General features: G+C 44.4%; 1 protein-coding gene across 3 annotated transcripts in view; it reads right to left on the reverse strand.

Annotated features, from left to right (window-relative positions):
- Positions 1–308: 308 nt before the first annotated feature.
- PRMT9 (protein arginine methyltransferase 9) overlaps positions 309–27,004 on the reverse strand; it is a 50,760-nt gene continuing 24,064 nt past the window's right edge. For 2 of the 3 annotated variants that reach the window (XM_077477006.1, XM_077477007.1), the window contains 5 exons: positions 25,888–26,071; positions 24,350–25,022; positions 22,642–22,795; positions 2,167–2,295; positions 309–704 (listed from right to left, as the gene is read on the reverse strand). In XM_077477006.1, the coding sequence (XP_077333132.1) occupies positions 480–704; positions 2,167–2,295; positions 22,642–22,795; positions 24,350–25,022; positions 25,888–26,071 (1,365 nt within the window). In that variant the 3' untranslated portion in view covers positions 309–479. The remainder of the gene's footprint in view (positions 705–2,166; positions 2,296–22,641; positions 22,796–24,349; positions 25,023–25,887; positions 26,072–27,004) is intronic. The other variant, XR_013272320.1, reaches the window with a different exon arrangement.

The raw sequence follows: 27,004 nt of genomic DNA on the forward strand, positions 1-27,004 counted from the left end.
AAAAAAGGGAAGCTACTCTCCTGAATGGCCACGCGTGCTTCCCAAGCCAGTACCTGGACTATTGATCTTAAATGTCTGCCCAGGACATACACTTGAGCACATTCATTCTTGGCTTAAATAACAGTGTGAAAAAAAAAACTGACATTTTATAGCTCATATAATCTAATAAAAAGTTAACCTTCATCCACTTTTACAGTACAAATGTCTCATACCTTTGACCTAAAAAAAAAAAAAAAAAAAAAAAAAAAAGCTGTTCAGCCAAGTTATTAATAAAACAGACTAGAAAATATTTAAACACAAAGAAAAACTGGTCTTAAATTATATTTTACTTTTTTTGCGACCATTATTTAAAAATATACAGTTAGCATTATTCTAAGAAAACACATTTTTCCAGAAGTTTTGAAAAGTGAAAATATATACATTCTACCATAAAATTCCCAGTAATACATACACAACTACATGGAGCCATATGTAAATTGTTATTGCTCAAGCCGTTTTACAGTCATGCTGACATTGCTGTTCTGGAAATGCACTCCAAGGAGGAGCTCCTCTCCTTGTCCCACGTGGAGAGGGCTCTCCAGGACAAATGCAGCTTGTTTCCAATGTGATGACTCATGGGAGGTGTCCAAGCTAATGTCTTCATCAAGGTGGAGATGATACCAAAAGGGAATGGCCGTCACTTGTCCCGATTTACAAACTTTGACCTACAGCAAGACAAAAACATATTCAATTTACATAACGTGTAAACTCATAAGCACCAATTTCTTCGTTAGCTATAAAATTTGAAGTATAACTAAACCCAGAGAACAAAAATGCAATATATTGAAGCTTATGCTTATTAGATGTGGTGAGACTGCATTAAGGAGAAGTATAGCCAAAGCTTTTTCAGCTATATTTTTCCTGTACGTCACAGGAGTACACTTCGTTCTGCTCTGTGACCCGTTTTCAGCCAACAGAGGGCTAAAGTCCGCTGCCATCTGACACCATAGAGCTGGTCCAGGCTCTGAAAAGGATCTTGATCATATGGTCGGGATCCACAGATGCCTAGCCAGCAGCTGGCTCAGTAATCCTCTGGGGAACTGAGCCAGCTGCTCCTGCCCCTTCCACAGCGCAGTGCTATAGTGAGTGCAGAGCTTGCAGTTTTCTTCATCGGAGCACTAAGTACATCAGCTGAAAAAAAAAAAACAATTGGGAGTTAGGCCTCATGCACACTGGACCTTAAAATAACGTTATAAAAACATCAGTAGCTTTGCTGTGAATTTTCAACGTTTTTTCCAATTGCGTTTTTTCCGAATCATTTTTTTTTCCCCGAATCTTGGTGGAGGATTTACGTCACTTTTCTATGGACAATCACGTTTAAGTCTTTTGAATAACAAGACCCCACATCTCACCTCTAGGTTGGGAAGCCTAAAATCAAAAAAAAAAAAAAAAAAAAAAAACCTGATCACGGTTCCCCATCCGTGACGGTGCTGTTTCTTTGAATGCAGAGGCCAGGTGTGATGTCATAATATCACGCCCGGCCTCCGAAAGATCATAGAGACTCCGGTGACCATCAGGCCTGCCGGAAATCTCTATCCTCACCATCCGGGGCCGGCGAATACTTTCTCAGACTCACTGATGGAAGAGGTGAGTCGGTATCCTTTAAACCAGAAAATATGTTAGCAGGGAATGCCTTCCTTTCTAAACACTGGAAGACAGTTCTCATCACAGGAAGTATTACTAGTTGAGTCGGAAAAGCTTCACCCAATTCACGGTTTCTAATCAAGCTGGATACAATCAGTATACTATACATTAGTAAGAGCCCTTTCACACTGGGGCATTAGCGGTAAAACGCTGCTAGTTTTAGGTGATTTTAACCCCCACTAGCTTCCAAAGGGTTAAAAGCGGTGCAAGCACTGCCCATTGGTTTCAATGGCAGGGGCGGTTTAGGCGCAGTGTATACTCCGCTCCCGCACTGCCCCAAAGATGCTGCTTACATTACTTTTATTTCCGTACTGCAAGCACACCGCCCCAGTGTGAAAGAACTCGGCTTCACACTGGGGTGGCTTGATAGGCACTATTTTTAGTGCTAAAACGCCAGAAAAGCCCCCCCCCCCAGTGTGTAAGGGGTCTAAAGATTCCTCAAAGCCATAAAGGAATGGCAGCAACCTTTGGATAATACAACACCTTTAGTTCATTAACAAAGCTGAAGTTGTTTGAACATGGGTCCATAAGATCCAGCCTGAGCAGTTCTAGTGGATCACTTAGAGAAACAAAAGGCAGGGTGGATAAATTCAAGAACACCTGGACAGGTACCTGCAAAAGAAAACAAACACAGCTAAAGCACAGACTGCAGTGGTATACTAACACACAATTTTGCTAATCTACACACACAGCACCACATCTATCTTAATGATGAACTCTAGGCAAATGCAAATCAAAAATAAAAAAGTTGTGCTCAAAAGTTTGCATATCCTGGATGTTGGCATTGATATTTAAAATATAACCGAAACGTATTTAAAGTGATATAAAAAAAATGAATAATATGTTCTACTTCGCATGTTATATCTGCTCTGTGCAGCGATTTTGCACTGAGTACCCCGGATCCTCCTCTTCTTGGGTCCCACAGTGGAAAACCTGGCTCCTGCCGAGTGCCCCCCACAGCAAGCAGCTTGTTATCCACATATGGAGCTGAGGCTTGGTCCCAACTCCTCCATCTCCCGATTGGCTCACTGACTACCATTGCCAGCAGCAGCCAATCAGGAGTGTGAGTCACCGGAGAGGCAAGACTATTCTGGTGATTGAGAGAGGGCTCAGGTAAGTATAAGGGGGCTGCTGTACACAGTTTTTTTTTTTTTTACTTTCATGCATAGAATGCATGAAGGTTAAAAAACAAACAAAAAAACAAAACAAAACTTGTGCCTTTACAACCACTTTAAGGCTAATGATCACAGCCATTTATTATCACGATTGTTTGGCTCCTTTTTTAAATCATAACAGAAATCATCCAAATGGCCCGGATCAAAAATTTATATGGAATATTTGGCCTTGGTACAGACACACAAGGCGACACACATTAACATTACTTTCCCACATTTCTGGCATTTTCAATTGCAATAAGTGCGTGTGTATATAAATGTCAATGAGTTTGTTAGCTCTCAGATGGATGCACGGAGCAGACTAGATACCGAGCCATGGGGAGCAGAAAAGAACTGTCAAAAGACCTGGGTAATAAAGGTGATGGGACTTTATAAAAAGATGGAAAATGATATAAAAAGATATGCAAAACCTTTAATATGCCAGTCAGTACTATCACTTATTAAGAAGTGGTAAATTCAGGGATCGCTTGTTACTAAGCCAAGGTCAGGTAGACCAAGAAAGATTGCAACCACAACTGCCAGAAGAATTGTTTGGGATATTAACCACTTCCCAACCAGCGCACTCCGATGTACGTCGGAAGAATGGCACAGGCAGGCATGTTGGCGTACAGGTACGTCCAATCTTAAATGCTGCCCTGCCACCGCGAGCGCGCCACCGCACTCACGTGCTGGTCGGGACCCCTCACCCCTGTGAGTCCTGTCGCGGGTCCTGCGGACTCGATCGCCGCGGGCATACCCGAGATCGTCTCACGGGGTGGCTGAATGGAGGAAATGCCGTTGTAAACAGCATCTCCCCGATCTGCCTAGCAACAAGCGACGCCGATCTCTTCTCTATGTGATTGGAGCAGAGATCAGTGTTTACTAAAAGAAAGCCCAGCCCCCAAAAGTTATTAACACTGCCAGTGTCATTTACACAAGAATCACTGCATTTGTATAGCAGTGATTGCTGTATAAATGACAATGGTCCCAAAAATGTGTCAAAAATGTCCGATGTGTCCGCCATAATGTTGAAGTCACAATAATAAAAAATAAATAAAAATAAAATCGCTGCCATTACTAATAAAAAAAAATTTTAATAAAAAAAATGCCATAAAACTATCCCCCATTTTGTAAACGCTATAACTTTTGCGCAAACCAATCGCTTATTGCAATTTTTTTTTACCAAAAATATGTAGGAGAATACGTATCGGCCTAAACTGAGGGAAAATTTTTTTATATATATTTTTGGGGGATATTTATTATAACAAAAAGTAATAAATAAATGTGTTTTTTTCAAAATTGTCGCTATATTTTTGTTTATAGCGCAAAAAATAAAAACCGCAGGGGTGATCAAATACCACCAAAAGACAGCTCTATTTGTGGGGAAAAAAAAGGATGTAAATTTTGTTTGGGAGCCACGTCGCATGGCCACGCAATTGTCAGTTAAAGTGACGCAATGCCAAATCGCAAAAAGTGGTCTTGTCTTTGGCCAGCAAAATGGTCCGGGGCTGAAGTGGTTAATAAAAAAAAAAAAAAGCCCACAGGTAACCTCAGGAGAAATCCAGGCTGCTCTGGAAAAAGACAGTGCGATTGTTTCAAAGGAGCACAATACGAAGCTACTTGAACGAAAAGAGCTGCATGTTCGAGTTACTAGAAAGAAGCCTTTACTGCACCAATGCCACAAAGAAAAAGCAAGGTTACAATATGCCTAACATTACACAGCTTATGGCGCACTAATCTCGAGTGAAAAAAACAAAATAGAGCTTTATGGTCACAACCATAAGCGATATGTTTGGAGAGGGGTCAACAAGGCCTACAGCAACAAGAATACCACTCCTACTGTGAAGCATGGTGGCAGCTCACTGATTGGGGAGTATGTGAGCTCTGAAGGCACAGGGAATCTTGTGAAAATTGATAGCAAGATGACTGCAGTACTTTAATCTCAGTATAAATAATGCTGTTCTGTGAAGCCCCCAGAGGTTTGTTAGAGAACCTTAGTGAACAAACAGCATCATGAAGGCTAAGGAACATACCAGAAAAGGTCAGGGATAAAGTTGTGAAGATTTTTAAAAGCAGGGTTAGGCTATACACATACATACATACATACACACACACACACACACACACACACACACACACATATGCCCATGGTAACTCTCGAGGAGATGCAGAGGTCCACAGGACAACTATTAGTTATGCACTCCAGAAATCTGTCCTTTATGGAACAGTGGCAAGAAGAAAGCCATAACAAGTTCTGTTTGCAGTTTGAGAGAAGCCATGTGGAGGGCACAGCAAATGTGGAAGGAGGTGCTCTGGTCAGATGAGACAAAAACTTTACTTTTTGGCCCAAAAAGCAAAACGCTAAGTGTGGCGGAAAACTAACACTGCACATCACCATGAACACACCATCTCCACCGTGAAACATGGTGGTGGCAGCATCATGTTGTGGGGATGCTTTTCTTCACCAGGGACAGGGAAGCTGGTCAGAGTTGATTGGAAAATGGATGGAGCCAAATACAGGTCAATCTTAGAAGAAAACCTGTTAGTCTGCAAAAGACTTGAGACTGGGGCGGAGGTTCACCTTTCAGCAGGACAACTACCCTAAACATACAGCCACAGCTACAATGGAATGGTTTCAATCAAAGCAGTGTCATGTGTTAGAATGGCCCAGTCAAAGTCCAGACCTAAATCCAATTGAGAATCTGTGGCAAGACTTAAATTGCTGTTCAGACTCTCTCCATCTAAACTGAAAAAGCCTGAGCTATTTTGCAAAGAAGAATGGGCAAAAATGTCACTCTCTAGCTGTGCAAAGCTTGTAGAGACATCCACAAAGAGACTTGCAGCTGTAAATTGCAGAGAAAGGTGGTTCTACAAAGTATTGACTCAGGAGGGCTGAGTACAAATACACACCACACTTTTCAGATATTTGTAAAAAATGAAAAAAACATTTATAATTTTCCTTTCACTTCAGAATTATGTGCCACTTTGGTCTATTACATAAAATCCATTTACGTTTTTGGTTGTAACATGGGACAATGTCAAGGGGTATAAATACTTTTTCAAGGCACTGTACATCCCACATTAATAATTATGCTACCAACATAGGTGTGTGCTGTAAATTGCCCCCACCATTGTTCTGGTTTCTTCTTGCTGGAGGCTGCCATTTTGCTTAAGTTCAGAGCTCCTGAATAGCAGTAAATCATAAAGCAGAACTAAAGCCTTCAGTTTCAGTAAAAAAAAAAAAAAGTTACATTCTTGGAATGCCAGGATTGATAACTGTCACATTTGCTTGGGTCCTCAACCAAACTGCTGGTGTTATAACTGATCACATATGCAGCACCATGGCAGTTACAGATCAAACAGAAGCAGCTTCTTTCTTTGCAATGGATAGGAGGGTTCAATTCTGCCTTAAGGCATCAGCAGATTCAGCAGTGCCTAAAAATGGAGACTGACACACTAGGCAAAACAAAAGAACGCCAACAGTAACAATGAGTGCTGCCATGTAGAGGATTACAGGACAAAAATCTCAGATTCAAGTGCTTCAGGTGCTTGTTTTCTGTAGGATACATTTAGACCTCACTTACACTATTCGAAGCAGAAAATCACGTGACTGAGATTCAGTTCTACCACCCCAACATCTCACCCGTCAAATGATCTGTGAATGTGGATCGATCTTCAAAGTGCAATCTACTGTAAACTAGCTCTAAATTCCTATCCTAGCTTGATTAAATGGTGTGTTAATTCTGCCTGAATTAAGATTTAAACAAACGTACGTAATATAATATAATATAATATAATATAATATAATATATATATATATATATATATATATATATATATATATATATATATATATATATATATATATATATATATACACACACACACACACACACACACACACACACACACATATACATACACATATACATACACATATACATATATACACACACACACACACACACACACACAAAATGCTTTTTTTTTTTATCTTAATCATACAGGTCAGGCCACAGGCTGAATATTCATCGATCTTGGTTATAGGCCGGTAATTTCAGGTGACTGGACACTGGTGAGCTTTGGAGGGCATGTCCTTCCTTTAACCTTCTTAGTCCTCAGTTTTTTTGCCAGTGTCCTAAGGTGATGGACCTCTTCTCCCTTTTTGAGAAATCAGTCTTAGCTTAACTAGATTATTTACTTTGGATTCTTCAACCAACTCCTCCCTGTCTCCCAATACAAGAGAGGCAGTGCCTCCAGATTGCTGCAACATGAGCATTATGCATTTAACTTGCTTACAAGGACACAGCCTACCCTGAATGGTTCTCATTTTCACCCTTACAATTCTCTTTGGCTTCCAGTATCCTCAAGTTACAAAAAGGCCATGAATCTGAGCTTAAAGAAATAAACGTGTGTTTACTGGGATGACCACCATTACCAGTTCTCTGAGGCTGTAGCTTTGAGGATACAGAGTGAGAATTCAAAGCATAGAATCATGAGACAAGGAATTTCAGTACTGTAAACAAGAACAGCTAAATGCACAGTACAATTCTTCTGTAATGAACGATAAAGAACTCAAGTGCATTTCTGGATCAAGTGCATTTCTGGATCACAAGAGAACAGACAATAGAAGAAGAAAAAATAAATTAAAAAAAAAAAATCAGGTGGGGTGGACTGGTGCAGGCAAACAAAGCATATCTGAAATATTACTTTTATACAGAATGACAATTTACAGGTAAAGTATAATTTCTGTTGCCTCTCTCTGATTCAGATGCTTTGGCTTCAGTATGCTGCGTCACTAACCTAAAACAAGTATGTAGATCAGAAGACCCAAGCTCACTGGATACTAACTTGTTCTGGGCCTGTGAGCGTTATAGCCCAAGGTTGTATTAAGGGCCGGTTCACACAGCGGGCGATGCGAGGCGACACGACTCGCCTCGCCTCGCTCCCGCAAGTCGCCCCCGTTCTGTACAATGGAACCGTTCTGAGAGGAGCGACTCGAGTCACTCCGACTCAGAAAAAAGGTTCCTGTACTACTTCTGGGCGACTTCGGGGGCGACTTGCATTGACTTCTATACAGAAGTCATCTGCAAGTCGCCGCTGAGGTCGCCGCAGGTCGCGGCGAGGCAAGTTGGAGACGCCTCGCCGCGCCTGCAGTGTGAACCGGCCCTAAGGCAACCAATCTTTCAGAATATGCTGGAATGATATGAACATTGCAGGACATGTAGATCTCTGTTCTTGTCATGGGCATGGACCGGGAGCTCCTGTTATCCGATTACATACCCTGATACACTGCCTACTCATTTATGATGCGATATTACTTACAGTGCCTTGTGAAAGTATTCGGCCCCCTTGAACTTTTCAACCTTTTGCCACATTTCAGACTTCAAACATAAAGATATAAAATTTTAATTTTTTGTGAAGAATCACCAACAAGTGGGACACAATTGTGAAGTGGATCGAAATCTATTGGATTTTTGCAACTTTTTTAACTAATAAAAAATGAAAAGTGGGGCCACTTTGTAGAGCCACCTTTTGCTGCGATTACAGCTGCAAGTCGCTTGGGGTATGTCTCTATCAGTTTTGCACATCGAGAGACTGAAATTCTTGCCCATTCTTCCTTGCAAAACAGCTCGAGCTCAGTGAGGTTGGATGGAGAGCGTTTGTGAACAGCAGTTTTCAGCTCTTTCCACAGATTCTCGATTGGATTCAGGTCTGGACTTTGACTTGGCCATTCTAACACCTGGATACGTTTATTTGTGAACCATTCCTTTGTAGATTTTGCTGTATGTTTGGGATCATTGTCTTGTTGGAAGATAAATCTCTGTCCCAGTTTCAGTTTCTGCCTGAAGGTTGCGTGACCCTTTTATATGTACCACCGAGAGTGAAAGGATCTTCCCTTCCGCCTCTTCTAGGATCTCTTGCGCTAATTTCCTCAGTCTGCCTGACCTTGTCCCTCCCTGATGGTTCAGGTAGGATACCGTAACCAGGTTGTCAGAGAGGACCTGTACCTCTTTGCCTTGAAGCTGCTGTTGAAAAAAGTCTAGCGCTTTGCCTACTGCCACAAGTTCCCTGAAATTGGAGGACTCTCTGGTTTGGCTGCGGTTCCAGGACCCTTGGGTATACTCATTTCCTAAGTGAGCACCCCAACCCCAAGCGCTGGCATCCGTGGTTAAGACCAGCGGGTCTATCTGGGACCAGGGGCGACCCTTCGATAGATTGTCTGAGTTGAGCCACCATCGTAGAGAAAGGGTGACCTCTTCTGTGAGAGACACCCTTTCCTCCAGTGCTTCTCTTCTTTCCCTCCCCCCCCCACCCCAAGAGGCAAGAAGGAAGGCTTGGAGTTCCCGAGAATGGAGTTGTGCCCAAGTCACCGGTGGTATACAGGCGGTCATGAGTCTCAGAAGTCTCATGATATACCTGAGAGGCTTCTCCCCCTTCAAGGAGGGTGGTTACTGCACCCTGGACTTTCACCACCTTCTCTGCTGGCAGGAAAATTCTCTGTGCACGTGAGTATCAGGTAACCCAGGTAAAGCTTGGACTGTGATGGGGTCAGTGAGGACTTTTCCCGGCTGACCATCCAACCCAAGGTCTCTAGGGCGAGTAGAACCCTGTCCCTGTCTATCAAAGCCTGCGCCTGATCCACACTGTAGATCAGCAAATCGCCCAGGTAGGGTATCAAGCCAATTCCCTGGAGATGCAGGTAAGCCACCACTTCGGCCACTACTTTGGTGAAGATCCTTGGACTGGCAGCTAGCCCAAAAGGGAAGTGCCCTGAACTGCCAGTGTTCTATCCTTTGCTGCATGCGTATTGCGAAGCGTAGGTATTGCTGGTGTTCTGGGGCAATGGGTATATCTAAATACACGTCTTTCAAGTTTAGAGTGACCATGAAAACTCCTGCCTGAAGATGCTTCCTTACAGAATAGATACTTTCCATCCTGAATTTCTTGTGTAACAAGTAACGATTGAGTCCTTTTAAATTTATTATCAATCAAAACTTGCCCGAGGGTTTTGGGACCATGAAAACGTGGGAATAAAACCCCTGGGTTAACTGACTGGCTGGCACTGGAGCAATAACGTCTTGCTCTGCCAGCTCCCGTATACTTCTCAGCAGACCCTCCGCCTTGGCAGGGTCCCTGGGAAGAAAGGTGACAAGAAAATTCTGAGGATGGTACAGCTGAAATTCTAGTCTGTACCCCTCTCTTAAGAGAACCTGCAGAGCCTTGCGCCCACCTTTACGGTGGCGTCATTTGGTTTCTTTGTGGGAAGAACCGGAAAAAAGGATCGCACTCTTTTCCTTTCCCTTCCCAAGACCCCACTTCTTCCTCTGGTCACTTCTCCCCTTGTGTTGACCTTTTGAAGGGGGGCTACAAAAAAAAATCTCTTGCCCTTTTCTGTCTTAGCCCTTGTACACACGGTCAGACATTTCGACAACCAAATCCGTCGGATCTTGTCCGTCGGATCTTGTCTGAAACTGTTGCACACACACGGTCGGACAAAGTTGTCGAAAAATCGGATCTTTCAGAATGTGATAACATAATTTCGTTATGATGGGACTACGTTCAGGCTAGTAGCCAATAGCTTTGATGTAGGAATTTGATATGAGCATGCGTGGCACTTTGTCCGATCGAAATTCTCTACACATGATCGGAGTATGTCCTATCGGACCAGTTTGTCGGAAAATATTTCCAGCAAGTTTGAAAATTTGTTCCCACGGATATTCCGACGGAAACAGTCCGATGGATTCTCCGACCGTGTGTACAAGGGCTTAGGCTTCATAGGGAGTTTCTTTCCCTTCTCTGTGAACTGGGAGAGGACCTTATCCAGACCCGAACCAAAGAGCAGCCCTCAAAAGACGAGACTTAGAGGTGAAGTCCCCATCCCAGGTTTTTACCCATAGGGCCCTCCTAGCGGAGTTTAGATGTGCCACTGATTTGGCTGTGGTTCTGACAGTCTCCACCGCTGCGTCTGCCACATATGCCACTGCTCTGCTAATTACCTCTAGAGAGTCTACTATTTCCTTAGCCTCTCTCTTACGCGAGACCTGGTCCATTAATCTACCAAGCCAAGCGTTCGCATTTCTGGCTACACAAGCCGAGGCTAGGGCGGGGGGCCATTGCCGCCGCGTTTGCCTCCCAGGCCCTCCTGAGCAAAGTCTCAAGACTTCTTGTCCATCTGGTCCTGAATATTTCCTGAATCCTCAAAGGACAGATGTGACCTTTTGGATACCTGTGCTTGGGCTGCTTCTAGGCGAGGAGTCTTAAAAAATTTCTCTTCCTCCTCATCCTTAAAAGGACATCTCCTCTTCCAGGCCTTTAGCCTAAGAAGTTTCCGCTCAGGTTCTCTCCATTCCCTGAGGATTATATTCTTCAGGGACTGGTGAACAGGAAATGTTCTGGCCTGCAGCTTTCCTAGGCCCCTATACACCCCATCTTGGGCCGATACCTGAGCAGAGGGTACCTGTATATCCTCTGAGGCATAAATGTCCTTTAATAAACCCTCCATGTCGTCTGCTGAGAACAAGAGACCCCCAGGCTTAGCCTCCCCCTGGCTATCCTGGTCCAAATCCTCTTCCCCAGAACTCAAATCTGGGACCTGACCTTAATCCACCTCAGATAGATAGAAGACCTGGTCTTGGGACCCTCCCGTATATGACGTGGACAGGGCTTCCTGTGAAAGGGGGGTATCTCTACCAGAGGGACCCTCTTCCTGACTTTTCTCAAATGTGGTCCGGAAGGACTGGAGGGTTGCTAGCATTTCAGACTGCAAGGCGCGACACTCCTTCGCTACTTGAGCGGTCTCCTTGCCTGCAAGCTTAAAAATGCACTTATCGCAAAAAAAGGCTTGCTGTGGTCTTCTGGCAGTTTGGCATTACAATACCCACAGCGCCGGGAAGCCTTTCCCTTGGACCTACTGGCTGACCCCTGGGCAGAGCCCTCGGTCCCTGGAAACAGTAAAAAGGTACAGTTAACTACTCATGTCCTAAGAGGAGGGAGGTCTGCCTCAGGGTACCTAACCCTTCATTATACAGCCAGATCACTCACCCCCTGTGGTGACCTCGCTGGCTGTCTGCTCAGATGCACCTTCCTTGTCCATGGCGTCTTCACTGCCCCACAGGATCGCTGAATCTGGACCAGGTGTTTTGAGCGTCCCCTCCTGTTTAACTGCTGGATTGAGCCTGCCTATTGTGCCTCCGAATCTGATAGTGCTGTCTGGGTGCTTTCCACTGCACCTCTCCACAGCGTTTATCCCGGTGATCGGTGCCATTTTCTAGAAGTCCGTCGCCCGGAAATGACGTCGGTCATGCGCAGCATCTCTGGAACGCAAGCCGCTCAGCCAAGCGTCCAGCCACTGCCGCCCTCAGTGGGGGAAAGAGGATGCTCGCCACACTCCACCACCGGCTAGTAAAGAAGGCTCCAGTGGTCCCCCACTCTTAGGTAAGGGGGAGCAAACAGTACAGACAGGGAGTAATGCTAAGACAACTCCCCTGTCTTAAAAGCCTGCAGATAGGAGTTTTACTGATAACAGGAAAGGATCACCCCCTGGAGGCCTCCGTTGGAGTCCTACCTCTCCTGAGACTACCGCAGACCCCCTTCCTGCTCAGAGCCTGGGGAACGGTTGAAGGCAAAAGGTCCCAGACCCTTCCTGTTAAAAAAAAAAAATGGAGAAACTCGGTTTCGCTGCCACTCATGGGAAACACAATCAAGAACTGAGGGTCTGAGGAAGGGGTGGGGACTTTTAACTTTGTTGTTAATTGTGTTTCCTGTCAGGTGGACCAGTCCTCTCTCAGGTGTGCCGTCCTAGAAGATGACTGGAGAAATGCTGTTTTTTTTTATATTCCTTACATGTTTCCTTCAGATCTACAGTGAATGCACTTCCATGTGCACAGTGGATTTGCCTTTGTTAAATAAACCCCACAGTCTTGGTTTCAAATGTATATGTCGATTTTATTCTGAAGGATTCATTCTAAAATAAAGAGCTTTGCTTTGAAGGCATATTATTCATTTCATAAAAAAGTGAAGTTCTGGCAATTATAAAAGTCCCATATTTGGTGGGAATGTACAAAAATAAAGAGTATTGGGACATATGATGTTATACAAAGGGAAATTACAGGGGAGGACACTTTAAATGACCAATGGGTGTGCTTATTCCACAATACAAATATTACAAAGAAAAAATATATATACCGTATTTATCGGCGTATAACACACACTTTTTTCCCCCTAAAAGCAGAGGGAAATTGGGGGTGCGTGTTATACGCTGATCCACCACTATTTTAACCCCTTCTGCGGCTTCAGGGTATTTTCGGCCGCACTCGGCCGTTCTCGGCTATCTTCAGCTGCACTCTGCTATTTTTCGCCGTTCTCTGCTATTTTTGGAAAGCCGAAAACCGCAGAGAACGGCAGAAAATAGCCGAAAGCCACCGAGAGCGGCCGAGGACTACCGAGCGCCGCCGAGATACACAGGACATCCGCTCTGTATATCGGTTGCGCCATTTTTAAATGACAAAGCCACAGACAAGGCTAAATGCAAGGCTGCAAGTGATTGACAAGGCTAAATGCAAGGCTGCAAATGACACGGAGAATGCCAATCAGAAGTGTTTTGAGGATGTGTGAGCTACAAAAAAGGCACAGGAAATTTGGTCAAAATTGTTGGCAAGATGAATGCAGTATGTTATCAAAAAATACTGGAGGAACATTTGCATTCATCAGCCATGCATGGGACATACTTGGATATTCCAATATGACAATGATCCAAAACACAAGGCCAAGTCCACCCGTCATTGGCTACAGCAGAATAAAGTGAAGGTTCTGGAGTGGCCATCTTAGTCTCCTGACCTCAATATCATTGAGCCACTCTGAGGAGATCTCAAAAACGTGCAGTTCATGCAAGACAGCCCAAGAATTTACAGGAACTGGAGGCTTTCTGCCAAGAGGAATGGGCAGCTTTACCATCTGAGAAGATAATGAGTCTCATCCACAAATACCACAAAAGACTTCAACCCATCACTGATGTTAAAGGGGAAAATACACGGTATTAAGAACTGGGGTATGTAAACTTTTGGGTCATTTGGGTAGTTTCTGTTGCCATTATGATTTAAAAAAAAAAAAAAAAAAAAAAAAGAAGAAGGGGAAGAGTAAACACAGTTGATTAATAATAAAGGGCTTCAGCCAAACACTAACCATGAGTAAAGACGTTTTTGTGTCATCATTCATATTCTCTGAAAAATGGCCTAGAGATTATAAATTCTGTATACAAAATATTATAGACACTTGATGAATACTACTGTATCCGTCTTAAAATTAGACATAAGTGCATATTTTTATTTATTTTTTGTAGACAAAACTAAATAAAAGTTTAAATAAAGAATGGAATACCAAGAAGCAGCTTTGTCTGTAAATGTGAAGATGTGTTTAAGCTAAGGAAACTGCAATGATATGGTAAACATGCAGGCATATTACACCAGGACTTGACAAATTTGCTTAGAATCTAGGAGCCAGCTCAAAAGGTTAGGAGCCAATTAATTAAATCCTCTGCCCAGTGCCCAGAACTGCATGTCTGGGGCATCAGACAATAAGAATTGCTCATGCCTGATGCCAAGAGAAAAAGACAACATTTAAAAAAAAAAAAAAAAAAAAAAAAAAAAAAACATCAACATTTGTTTTGGTATAACATTTTGCAAATAATTTTTTCTCCTTCAGTAATGCTCTTTGATAGGCTGCACTAATGGGCACTGATAGGGCGGAAATGAGGTTGGAATTGATGGGCACTGACAGGTGGCACTGATGGGCACCAATAGGCAGCACTGAGGTACCACTAATAGGAACTGGCAGGTGGCACTGATGGGCAGCACTGGCAGGTGGCACTGATGGGCAGCACTGGCAGGTGGCACTGGCATTGGCAGGTGGCACTAACTGGAAGGCGGCATTGGCAGGTTGCACTGGATGGCACTGGCAGGTGGCACTAACTGGCAGGTGGCACTGGCAGGTGGCACTGGATTGCACTGGCATGTTGCAATGGGTGGCACTGGCAGATGGCATTGGCAGGAGGCACTAACTGGCATTGGCAGGTGGCACTGGAATGCACTGGCAGATGTCACTAACTGGCATTGGCAGGTGGCAATGGGTGGCAAGTGGCAATGTTTGGCACTGGCAGATGGCATTGGCAGGTGGCAATGGCAAGTGACACTGGCAGGTGGCACTAAATGGCAGGTGGCACTTGATTGCACTGGCAGGTGGCAATGGGTGGCACAGATTGGCAAGTGGCACTGGATTGCACTGGCAGATGGCATTGGCAGGTGGCACTAACTGGCACTGGCAGGTGGCACTGGATTGCACTGATTGGCATGTGGCACTAACTGGCAAGTGGCACTAACTGGCATTGGCAGGTGGCACTAACTGGCATGTGGCACTGGTAGATGGCATTGGCATGTGGCACTAACTGGCATTGGCAGGTGGCACTGGAAGGTGACAATGGTTGGCACGCAGCACTGACAGTTGGCATTGGCAGGTGGCACTAACTGGCATTGGCAGGTGGCACTAACTGGCATTGGATTGCATTGGCAGGTGACAATGGTTGGCACATGGCACTGGCAAGTGGCACGTTGGCACTGATTGGCAAGTGGCACTGGCAGGTTTCACAGCCGATAATGTAACTGTGAAACTGAATGCTCCCTGAAGTGCTGCTGTATGGAGAGAGAGAGGAGCTGACAAATTCAGCGTGATGTCAGAGGTGGGCGGGACCCGGCAGCTATCCAGCCAATGATTGGGCAGTTTAAGAAAGGGGAGGGGCCACATAGACGTATCAGCCCGCACAGATCGCATCCCATTGGCTGGTGTTGGAAAGCTGGGTACCGCCCACCCCGACATTCAGCCTCAATTTTGACAGCTCCTCTCTACAGTTTCACACACTGTGGTGCTGCTCTGTCAACAGTTTGTGGAGAAGGGAGGAGGATGTCAGAGGCTGCTGAGCTGCTCTCTTCCTGCTCCATCCCGAATACCAGACAGTGCTCTCTGTCTGGAGGCACCAGACAGAGCAACAGACGCACCTGTCAGTGACAAAAACCCAGGCGCCAGGGCACTATTTCTAGTCGCAACGGCAACCTGGCACCTGGGATTTGTCGAGCCCTGATCTAAGCAGTCAGATGGAGTTCTAAGTCCTGTATTTCACTATAGAAACTGACTTTGCTGTTATAAATACGTGTAAAATGCAAAACGGCAGCACGTCACTTCTGTAGCAAACGGCAATGGATCGCCGAATATGTTGTTACACCGGCAATAGCACAATCCGAAATTTAGCACACTGTACGAGTCCTTCATAAAAACGAGGCATGTAAATATCTTTATAGAGCAATCTACAGGCTGGTCATGTGACTTTTGGGTGCGTTACATCTGATAAATGGCTTCTGCAGGAGGGGCAGACGCCTCACTCTGATGCCAGCTGGGGAGGTCACATGGCTGCTCAGTCCCTCCTGCAGTAGCCCTGGAAACCGGGCGAGTCACGTGACTGGCCTGAAGATCACTAAAAATATACTTACATGTCTCGTTTTTAGAAGTTTCATACAATGGCTGGTTGTGACCAATTATAATTAATTTTACTAATAGCAACAACACTCAGAACTCTTAGTTCCGCCCAGGGGGCAGTCCCTTGGGCTACAACCCTCCAGTCTGTCAGACAGACCTCAGTACATCAACATGCAGTATAACGCAAGATAAAAAGGAGGGGCGGGTGCTGTGTCGGTCGGTGAATTACAGAGAAAAGGATTTTACTGAGAATACAAAAAATACTCTTATATTCACCAATGGACACAGCTCCTCTTTTAGCCATTGGGACATCCCCAAGCAGTGCCAAACGAGGGGTGGGAAACCAGCATAGAAACTTCATCCACCGTGGCAAGTGGGAACAAGTGAAACTTTACCCACAAAAAACAGTGCGTGGGAAAAAAAGCACCACAAAAACCAGGGTAACCTCAACAGGAGTGACTAACCATAACCGTACCAAAAACTGTGGAATGTAATGCAACAGCACATTAACTTAACGGTAGTGTGTTTTTATCAAAAAAACAACACAGGAAAAAAAAAGAAAAAAATAATATATTGCATATCAATTGCAACTTTGCGGCCACAACAGGCATCAGACGATGCATTGACGTCTACCTTGTAGAACTTGTTAAACGTATGGCCAGATGACCAGGTCGCCGCTTTACACACCTGAGCGACAGACACTTGGTGTCGGAAGGCCCAAGACGTTCCGATTGCCCTCGTGGAGCGGACCGTGACCGGAAAGGGGGGCACCTGCCCCTTCAAGGCGTAGGCTTGTACTACAATCTGTCTGATCCACCTAGAAATGGTGGCCGACAAGACCACCATGCCTTTCTTGGGACCAGCCACTGAAACAAACAGTGAGTCTGACTTCTGAAAGGGAGCAGTGGTAGACAAATACACCTTTAGAGCCCAAACCACGTCCAGAGCGTGAAGGACCACCTCCTTAGGGAACTTCGGCTTAGGACACAGAGGTGGTAATACAATGTCCTCATTGATATGAAAAGCCAAGACCACTTTCGGTAAAAAAGATGGTTGTGGACGCAACACCACCTTATCCTTGTGGACAACCAGATAAGGCGACTTGCAGGACAAGGCCGCCAGTTCCAAAACCCTCCTGGCTGATGAGATGGGCACTAGAAAAGACCAAGGGAACAGGGGAATCTCCCTGATATTTTCAAACGGCGGTTTTTGAAGCACCGACAACACCAGGTTCAAATCCCAAGGGGGCATGGGTGGATGCACGGGAGGGACTGCATGTCATAACCCCTGAACAAAAGGTACTCACTAAGGAGCGAGATGCCAGGGGGGTCGTTGAAAAAAAAAAGACAGCCAAGGCTGATATTTGCCCCCTAATGGTGCTTAACGCCAATTTCTGGTCTTCTCCTTGCTGAAGAAACAGCACTATCCTGGATATAGAAAAGGAGCGCCGATGCAATCCTTTCTCCTCACACATGGAGATGTAGGCCTTCCAGGTACGATGATATATCTTCCAAGAAGAAGATTTCCGTGCTCTCAACATAGTTGGGATCACCGAGTCCGACAGACCCCGGATCCTCAACACCTGGCTCTCAATAGCCTTGCCGTTAAAGCCAGCGATATTAAAGCATGCTGGAGAATCAGACCTTGAGACAGAAGGTCTTCTCGCAACAGCAGTCGCCAGGGAGCGTCTGCCAACAGAAGCACCAGGTCTGCATACCAAGGACGCTGAGGCCAAACTGGAGCAAACAGTATCACTGGGATCCCCTCGGCTTCCACTCTGCGAAGCAGGCGTGGTAACAGATTCAGTGGGGGAAAGGCGTATATCAGCTGTTACTGATCCCATGGAGCCACCAGCGTGTCTGCCCACGGATACCTTGTCCTGGACACGAATCTTGGCACCTTCTGACAGACGGGAGGCCAGAAGATCCACGTCTGGTGTGCCCCACTTCAGGCACAGTAACCTGAATATCTCCGGATGCAATGCCCATTCTCCTGGGTCCAGCATCTGTCGACTTAGATAGTCCACCTGCCAGTTCTCCACTCCCGGGATGTAAATGGCTGACAGGGCCGGTACGTGTTGCTCTGCCCACCGAAGTATGTGAGCGACCTCCCGTGCAGTGGCTGAGCTTCTTGGTCCCCCTTGGTGATTGACGTATGCCACAGCCGTGGCATTGCCTGACTGGATCCTGATCGGACGCCCTTTCAGTCTCATCGACCATGTGGAGAGGCACAGCCTGATCGCTCTCAATTCGAGCAGATTGATCGGCTACTTGGATTCTTCTGTCGACCAGAGGCCCTGAGCCGACTGAACCCCCATCACTCCACCCTAGCCGGATAGACTGACGTCTGTTGTGATGACTGTCCACTTCAGAGGAAGGAACGGTTTCCCAGACTGAATCACCGGAGACCTCAACCATCAGATCAGCGAGTCTCTGACTAACTGGCTCACCTGGATCCGTCGATCAAGGGACAACTGAGATTTGTCCCATTTCGTCAAAATCTCCTTCTGCAGGATTTTGGTGTGGAACTGGGCATAAGGTACTGCCTCGAAGGAGGCTACCATGAGTCCAAGTACTCGCATGCAGAAGCGCAGTGATGACCACTTGCGGTTCATCAGCAGTTTTACCGCGGCTCTGAGTCTGCAGTTTGTCTGAAGGGAGAAACACTCTCGCTTCCCTGGAGTCCAGCAGCAAGCCTAGGTACTCCAGATGCTGGGTCGGTACAATCACCGACTTCTTTAGGTTCAACAACCACCCAAATTCTTGCAGGGTCTGCATGGCGATCGCCACATCCTCCTCTAATTCTGAGGTGGAAGATGCCCTCAGGAGGAGATTGTCTAGGCATCCCACGATCGCGATCCCTTGTTGCCGTAGCAACGCCAAAACCGGAGCCAATACCTTAGTAAAGACTTGTGGTGCTGATGTCAGACCAAAAGAAAGAGCCACAAACTGGTAGTGGGCTTCCACGACTGCAAACCGCAGGCATATGGATATGTGCAGGTACGCATCCTGGATGTCTAAGGACGCCAGGGAGCCCCCTTGATGGAGTGCAGAGACTACTGAGCGAACTGATTCCATTCTGAACCTCTGCACTTTTACAAAGTGATTGAGGGCTTTTAGGTCCAAGATTGGACTTGGGAACCACAAACAGATTTGAGTAGAATCCCTGGATCCCTGTCCATGGGCACTGCACAGTCTGCAGGTGACCCGGTTGCAATTGCCTGGATTTCGGGGGAAGAAACACCAATTTCTGAAGCCATGCTGACCCTACCCTGTCTGCCACCCGAAGGACTTAGGACAGTGACAGTCCCAACCCCCTTGCTGTCGCTGGCTGAGGGGCTCTTTCCCGCTTGACTCACCACCCTGAGTTCTGCACTGCCACAAACAATGCCCGTAGTCCCTGTGGGCTCCCAGGTGCAGAGGAAATAAAATCTGTGTCGGTGGCAGCCGCTGTAATTAGCGCTAAACCGCTCTGAAACGTGCTCAGGCTTCAATAAAATGGCCACCCTGCGTCCAGTACAAAGACATAAAACACAGGGAAAATGGCTGTGAGAGCACATGAGTACATGCTGCTGCTAGAGAACACTGAAAAATGTGTTCAGGCTTCCAGAAATTGGCCGCCAGTGTCCTGAATAGGAGATCACTGGGAAAATGGCCAGGAAGGCATGCTGCCCTCGCCCACACCTAAAATAGCCACCGGCAGCTCCATGAGGTACAGAAGAAAAACGATGGCAGTGAACACAGCGCCATATAAGACATCAGCAAAACCTCACAGGCACCTTCCAGGGACATGAAGCACAGGACCCAGGACACCGCTAGGCAGTACAGTCCCCCAACCCAAATGAGAACCCTCCAAAGAGCCCCTGTATAGGCACACACACCTCTAAGCAGCCACATGCAGCATCCCCCCTGGGGTGAGATAGGGACAGGGGAGAGAAGAGGGAGGTGAGGGACCCCAGAATCGACATCCCAGGGAATGCCTAGCTGCTCAGCCCCACCGAGGCAGGGAGAGCTGTACTTACCAGTCCTGAAGAGCTGGGAGACATTCCATTACAGACCCACTCACTGATCAGTACAGGGTGGCTGCTGGCCTCGGCACACTGTGATGCAGACATCAGTAGCCCGGTCATATGTCTGCCCCGGAGCATAAAACCTCACTGACCGCCTCTGGAGCTGAGGTTTTGTTGTGGCCAACCCAGCGTGGAGCTATGGTCTGCACACGCTCGATGGCCGGACTGGGGTGACTACAAGGATAAGGGTATGCAGCCTGTCACCAAGTCACCTGTTGATAGTAGATCACAGGATCATTAATCTTGTGCAAAAAGCCAAGCTTCTGCATAAAAAAAAAAAAAAAAAAAAAAAAAAAAAAAAGCACAGACAGATGGGCCCGCAGGGTACCTAGGTCCTTCTCCTTCACTAGGCAAAATAAAACTGAGGTCTGTCTGGTAAACTGGAGGGTTGTAGCCCAAGGGATGGGCGGATCTAAGAGTTCTGAGTGTTGTGTTACAACTAATGCCTAGCATCTCCTAGTAATAGGGCATAACAACCCAATGGCTAAGAGAGGAGCTGTTTCGGTTGGTGAATATAAGAGAAATCTAATGTTATTCATTATGACATTGAGGTATGAACATGCACTACAGACCAATGTTCATTTTGAAGTCAAATTTCAATTTAGTTTTAGTCTTTTGACTAAAATGGCATTTTTAATTTTAGTCATATTTTTGTCATCTCAGTTGTTGTAGTCGCATTTCAGTGGACTAAAATGTTTTAGTCGACGAAATTAACACTGCTTAAAAGGGACGTTTTTTTTTTTTTTTTTTTCAAATGACATTTCACGATTATCTCAATAGGTAATTCACAAGGGCTCCTGGGGTAGCGGCGTCATGTATCCCAGGAGTCCTTGCGAACCACCTACTGACAAATTCTAGCGTTATTTGCAGGCAGTAAATGACACAAACATGTCTGATTTACAGGGTGCTGTAGCAATGGAGCAGGAACTTCCGCCGAAGAAATATAGGGAATGGTGTACCTGGCCCTAATATTCCCCATATTGCTTTTATTTGAACTGTGATCACTTTTATTCAGGAATGTCGGTTTTTATCAATTAAAACCTACCATTTTTGACCTGCACCCAAGTGTGAGGAAATCACTCCAGAGTGTGGGAATTCTGGGGGGGGGGGGGGTCACTGGGGGCATCAGAACTAGTGTCTCCATTGAAAGGCCAACCCTATTATTCCTGTTCTGGTGACAAGCCCAAATTTAGGACTTTCTTTTACTTTCAATTTTGATGATAACGGTAAAAAAACAGTACAAATAGAGAGGGATAATCTCCCTAACGGGGGCACAGACATCAAGACATCAATAATGACTGACAGGAGTTCTAATCCCTCTCCGCTCTATTCAAAGAAAAAAAAGTTATGCTTCAGTTACATTATAAAAAAAAAAAAAAAATTAAAAAAAAAAAACACGTTTTTTGGTAGAATTGGTAAGGAACGTGGTACCAATGATCACCCATCAATCCACTGAATACAATATATTGGATTTTTTTAACATAATAAATATATTGGAAAATAGAGGTTCATTTTTTTTACTGTAGAACAGTGAAATATTTACAGTAGAGATTTGCTCTTTTTTGTACTATAAATGGCTAATTTTTTTTTTTAACCCCATTATGTTACTGACCGATTAATTGATTATAAAAATAGTAAATGATTCATTTCATAATCGATAAGTTGTTTCAGCCCTACTGTCGGCTATTGTGCGCAGGCGCGGTCTCACCATCACAACAGTCGATTGTAATAACGGCTATTCCGTATGGCGTATGTGTCGTTCGTCCCAGGCACTTCTCAACACAAACACCGGTGTAACGACATATTCGGCGACCCATCATAGTTTGCTAAGGAAGTGATATTCCATCGCCGCCATCTTTCTACACCCCACACTGGTCCACAGTAAGGACACACCAAGAAGGGGGAAAGCGGACATGTTACACCTACTGGAGTTTTGCATTTTACACGTATATTTATAAACGGTAAAGTGAGTTTATGTAGTGAAATACAGGACTTACAATTCAGTCTGACTACTTAGATGTTGAATTTTAAAAGCAGCGGCAACCCTGCTCATCTCACAGGTTTGCTAATCTGACAGAAGTTCGCTGCTTTTAAAATTCAACATTACACTATAGCCAGCATTGCAATTAACCAGAAGAAAAAAAACAAAAAAAAACAAACACACCACAGTAAAAAGGTATGAAATATAATAAAACAGGCAAAATAACCAACCTTAAAATGATTAATGGATGCCGCTATATTGAACCCGAGTGTAGGCTCTGTGCCTTGGACAGCACACTCCTGTAGTAAGGTGTGAGATTCTATCAACATACCATATATAACTACAGCCCGGGGGAATATCTTTCCTCCAGACTGAAGTAAGCACCTACAATAAAAATAAAATAAAAATAGAGCTTGGAATAGCAACATCTCTGTCAAATAAAGCATACAGCTACACTTTACCAAAACAATATTGTCAGTTATATATAATCAGTGCTGCTCCCATACTAAACACAAATTGTCATCAGGTGAATGCACTACTCATGTCATATGAGAAGGGACACAGAGCAGTTAGTAACTGCAATCTGGCCACGATTGATCATCCAAATGCTGACTGGGATATAGTCTGTCTGTCTCTTAATTGCCCAGTTCAGTGTAGACTTACTGTACATCAAAGCACTGAAATTCAGTTAGTTCTCTAAAATGAGGTCTGTTATCAGATCTGCACACAACTAGATAAAAACTGGAGATCAGACAGGCAGATTTAATGCAGCTGCTGAATGATCTTATTTTTCAAATGACTGATGCATAAAAATGCTCAATTACCAAGAGCATGCACGCATGTTCAAACTTCCTGGTCACTTCACGTGATGTAGCTAACTAAAAAACCTGTCAAAAAAATAAAAAATAAATAAAATGAAAGTGATTGTAAATGTTCATTTATTTTTTCGATTTTTTAAAATAACAAAACGTCTATACTTGCCTGCTCTGTGCAATGGTATTGCACTGAGCATCCCGATCCTCTTCTTCTGGGGTCCCCTGCCGATGCTCCAGGCCCCTCGCTCTTCATTGGGTATCCCCATGGAAAGCCGCTTTCCATGTGGGCACCAGTGCGGGCTCACTCCCGAATCCTGCTGCTACGTCCATTGACACAGACAGCCGACTCGGCCCTGCCCCTCAATCCCGGGTAACAGCTTTTGATTGACAGCAGCAGGAGTCAATGGCTCCTACTGCTATCAATCTGTCCAATGAGGAGAGCAACAGTGGCTGGAGCCGCTGTGCTCTTGCACATCGCTGAATCGAGCTCAGGTAAGAAAAAAGGAGGGGAGTTTGGGGGAAGCTGCAGCACAGGTAGTTTTTCATCTTCATGCATTAAGGTGAAAAACCTTAAGGCTTTACAACAACAACAACAACAACAACAACAACAAAAAAAAAAAAAACAGCTCCCTTGGGATTTTTTTTTTAGATTTGGCAAGAGGCCATCCTTATTTGTGGTAAAGGGCACAAGTGTATTGGTCATCTCTTCAAGATACAGTCAGAGTCAGTGGATAGTTGAATGTTGTCACTTTTTCCTGGACTTAACTGGGGGTTTTTTTTTTTTGTTTGTTTGTTTTTTTGTTTTTTTCTTTTATAGGATTTACACATCACTTGATGTCTGTGGACTTGTGTGGCTGCGCAGTCATTTTATGTGGATGTGGATTCTGGCATCTAATATTACTATGCTCAGTGGGTGCTGCTTTGTGTACACCTTTTCACACTAAAAGCACAATAGATGTTTGTATTTTTTATTTTTGTACATGAACTACACTACATTTTATTGAAGAAAGGGGGTATATGGGTTTACTGCTGCAGCCTGACTTCATATAAATAAATAAAAAACATTAAACAAAGTGACCTGTTAAGTGTAAATACAGTATCCAAAACCAAAAAGTTGAGTTACCTTGCTATTGCTGTTTTTTCCATCACCTCTTGTCTGATTAGGCCACAGGGCTCAACCACATCTAAAATAATAATGCTCCATAACTTATCAGACCTTGGCCTCCGTAGGACCTCATCATCTGTATCCAGCTGGTTCAGCCAGAACTCTAAACTTTCTTTAGCCAGGCCATTCCGTTCTGCCAGTTTCTGCAGAGCAACACAATGTTGTTCCTCTTCCACTGAGCTGTATGATTTTACTTTTCCTAGTTGGGCAGCAATTAAGGGTAAAATGGAAAATCCTTCAGATACGTCAAGGACATAAAGTGCATTTGAGTAATGTTCTTCAGGTGATGATGCACCAATGCTGACCCAATGGTCTCCTGATGCCAGGGAAGATATAACTTTATAGATGGCCAGCTTGAAGCTCTCATGATATGCAATGTTGTTTAGGATGGCAATCTCATTAGGATCCAGGATGCACGGCCCTTGCACAGTGTCCTCCTGGTTGCTAGTATGAAGGCTGGCCAAGGCATCACACAGCTCAGTCTCATTTCCAGACAGCATGTTACAAAAAGATGTGCTATGATCAAATTTTCCACCTCTAGCAATGGAGACGAGGTCCAATCTTAAATAGCAGTTAGGGCAGGAAACATCAACTACTACTATATCGCCAGGGTTCACAAAGTAGCCATCAACTATTAAAAAAAATATATATATATATATATAATAATAATAATAAAAAGGGAAGGACAGAGAAATTAACAGAAGGATGATTCTATATAGATATCACCATTCATTTTGGTCACAAAAAGCATTTTATTTCTGTGTTGCCGTTAGTAGAGATTTCCCCTCACTTCCTCTCCTGGAGATGATCTTTTTTTACCAAGCAAGAACTGAAGAAATATCCAACTGTGGTAAAACCAGACAGAAGTTCTAATCCTTATCCACTAAAACTAAAATAAAATGGTCTATTCTAAACTCTCTTTCACCTTTTTTATCTCATCTGTTTCCCCCTGTGGGGAGATTTACCCTTATCTGTCCTGATCACAGAAAAAAATAAAAAATTCCAAAATGTTATGGTCATCACTAGCAAAAAGCAAGAAATTTCCAAATAACATTATCCGTTAGACTAATAACTGCAGAAAGTGGGATTTCAACTCACTTCAGTGAAGCAAAAAAATAACAGAAGTTCTAATTATTTCCCACTACATCAAACACAAGAATCCAAAACATTTGCTTGGAATTGTGCTTTAGATTGGAAAAAAATATTTGTTGGTTTAGTGGCTAGTACTCTGGTTTTGATGGAATCAGACATTTTCATTCCCACCAGGAACCCCATGTGCATGGGTGTCATACTTTTCTCCTAAAATCCTAAATTATTATTGGATTAATAGGCTTCTATTTTAGCCAAAAATCAGCTCTAGTTTGTGGCTTTTGTGAGCAACGTAGAAATACCAGACTGCAGCTTCCTTTGGGAGAATTTATTGATGTGAATGGTTCTGTGGTCTCTAACTCACTGTGTAATATATGGCTGAAAAACAAACACAAAAACACACTTACCAGGGAGGTTCTGAATAGGGAAGACCGCTTGCTCCCAGCAAGTTTCTTCACTGGGTCCAGTTGACAGATTGTGTTCTTCATCCAAATGCAGGACAAACCAAGTTATAAAACAATCAAGCTGTCCTTGTTCATTGATTTGAACCGGTATACGGCAGGTCTTTCCAGAAGCAATGCTTTCCATATTCTGGCAGCAAACCACAAAAACATTTTTTAGTACATGGAATACCTGTTCCCCAACAACATGCACTCCGGAATTGTCCCCTACTATTCTTTATAAATAAAAAAAAAAAAAAAAAAAAAAAAATTCATAAATAAGCATTCATAAAGCATTAGCATCAGACTGAAAATATAAACAGGAGTAGTTACGATGATGCATTCCCTTCAAAATACACTGAAGGTTATATTCTGACACATACATTTGTTACAGTATATAAACACACACACACACACACACACACACTTATTAAAACTTGAGCACTCAGAACCTGATGCAGCTGTGCATGGTAGCCAATCAGCTTCTAACTTCAGCTTGTTCAATCAAGATTTGACAAAAAAAATAAAAAAATCTGGAAGCTGATCATGGTTTCTATACAAAGCTGCACCCGATAGTGCACTCTGCAGTTTTAGTAAATAACCCATCCCAGTGTGCATTTACTTTTGTGTACACTTTTACAGCTCTTTCACACAGGCACTCAGCCCCGTATATCATAAGAAGTTTGTGTTTTTGTACTTGCGGCGAGCTGCATGGAGGGAGCCCTGTACAGCCGAGGTTGACAGGTACAGAAGGCCGGGGTGCACAGCCTCCAATGAAGAGCTTGTGCACCCAGGTTCATGCACTTCTGCCTGCATACTAGCTGGCAGCCTTAAAAATCTGGTAAAGAGTTGCTTGATGCCAAAAAAGATCAAGAAGCGCGCACAGGTCCAGTAGCATGCGTCTTGACAGGAAAAGGTAGAACTCAATCCTTCAGACCTGAAGCTTTGATTACCCTCAGGAAAGTCAGCAGTGGCTGTAGGATGGACATGCACAGTATAAACAATGAAGGGAAGGATCAATTGGAGTCAAACAGACAGAAGGAAAATGTCATGCGAGGTAAAAGGCTAATGCCACGTACACACG

Source organism: Lithobates pipiens, unplaced genomic scaffold (genome assembly GCF_037356315.1).
Source record: "Lithobates pipiens isolate NorthernLeopardFrog02 unplaced genomic scaffold, aLitPip1_a1.2 Scaffold_13, whole genome shotgun sequence".
NCBI classification, from domain to species: domain Eukaryota; kingdom Metazoa; phylum Chordata; class Amphibia; order Anura; family Ranidae; genus Lithobates; species Lithobates pipiens.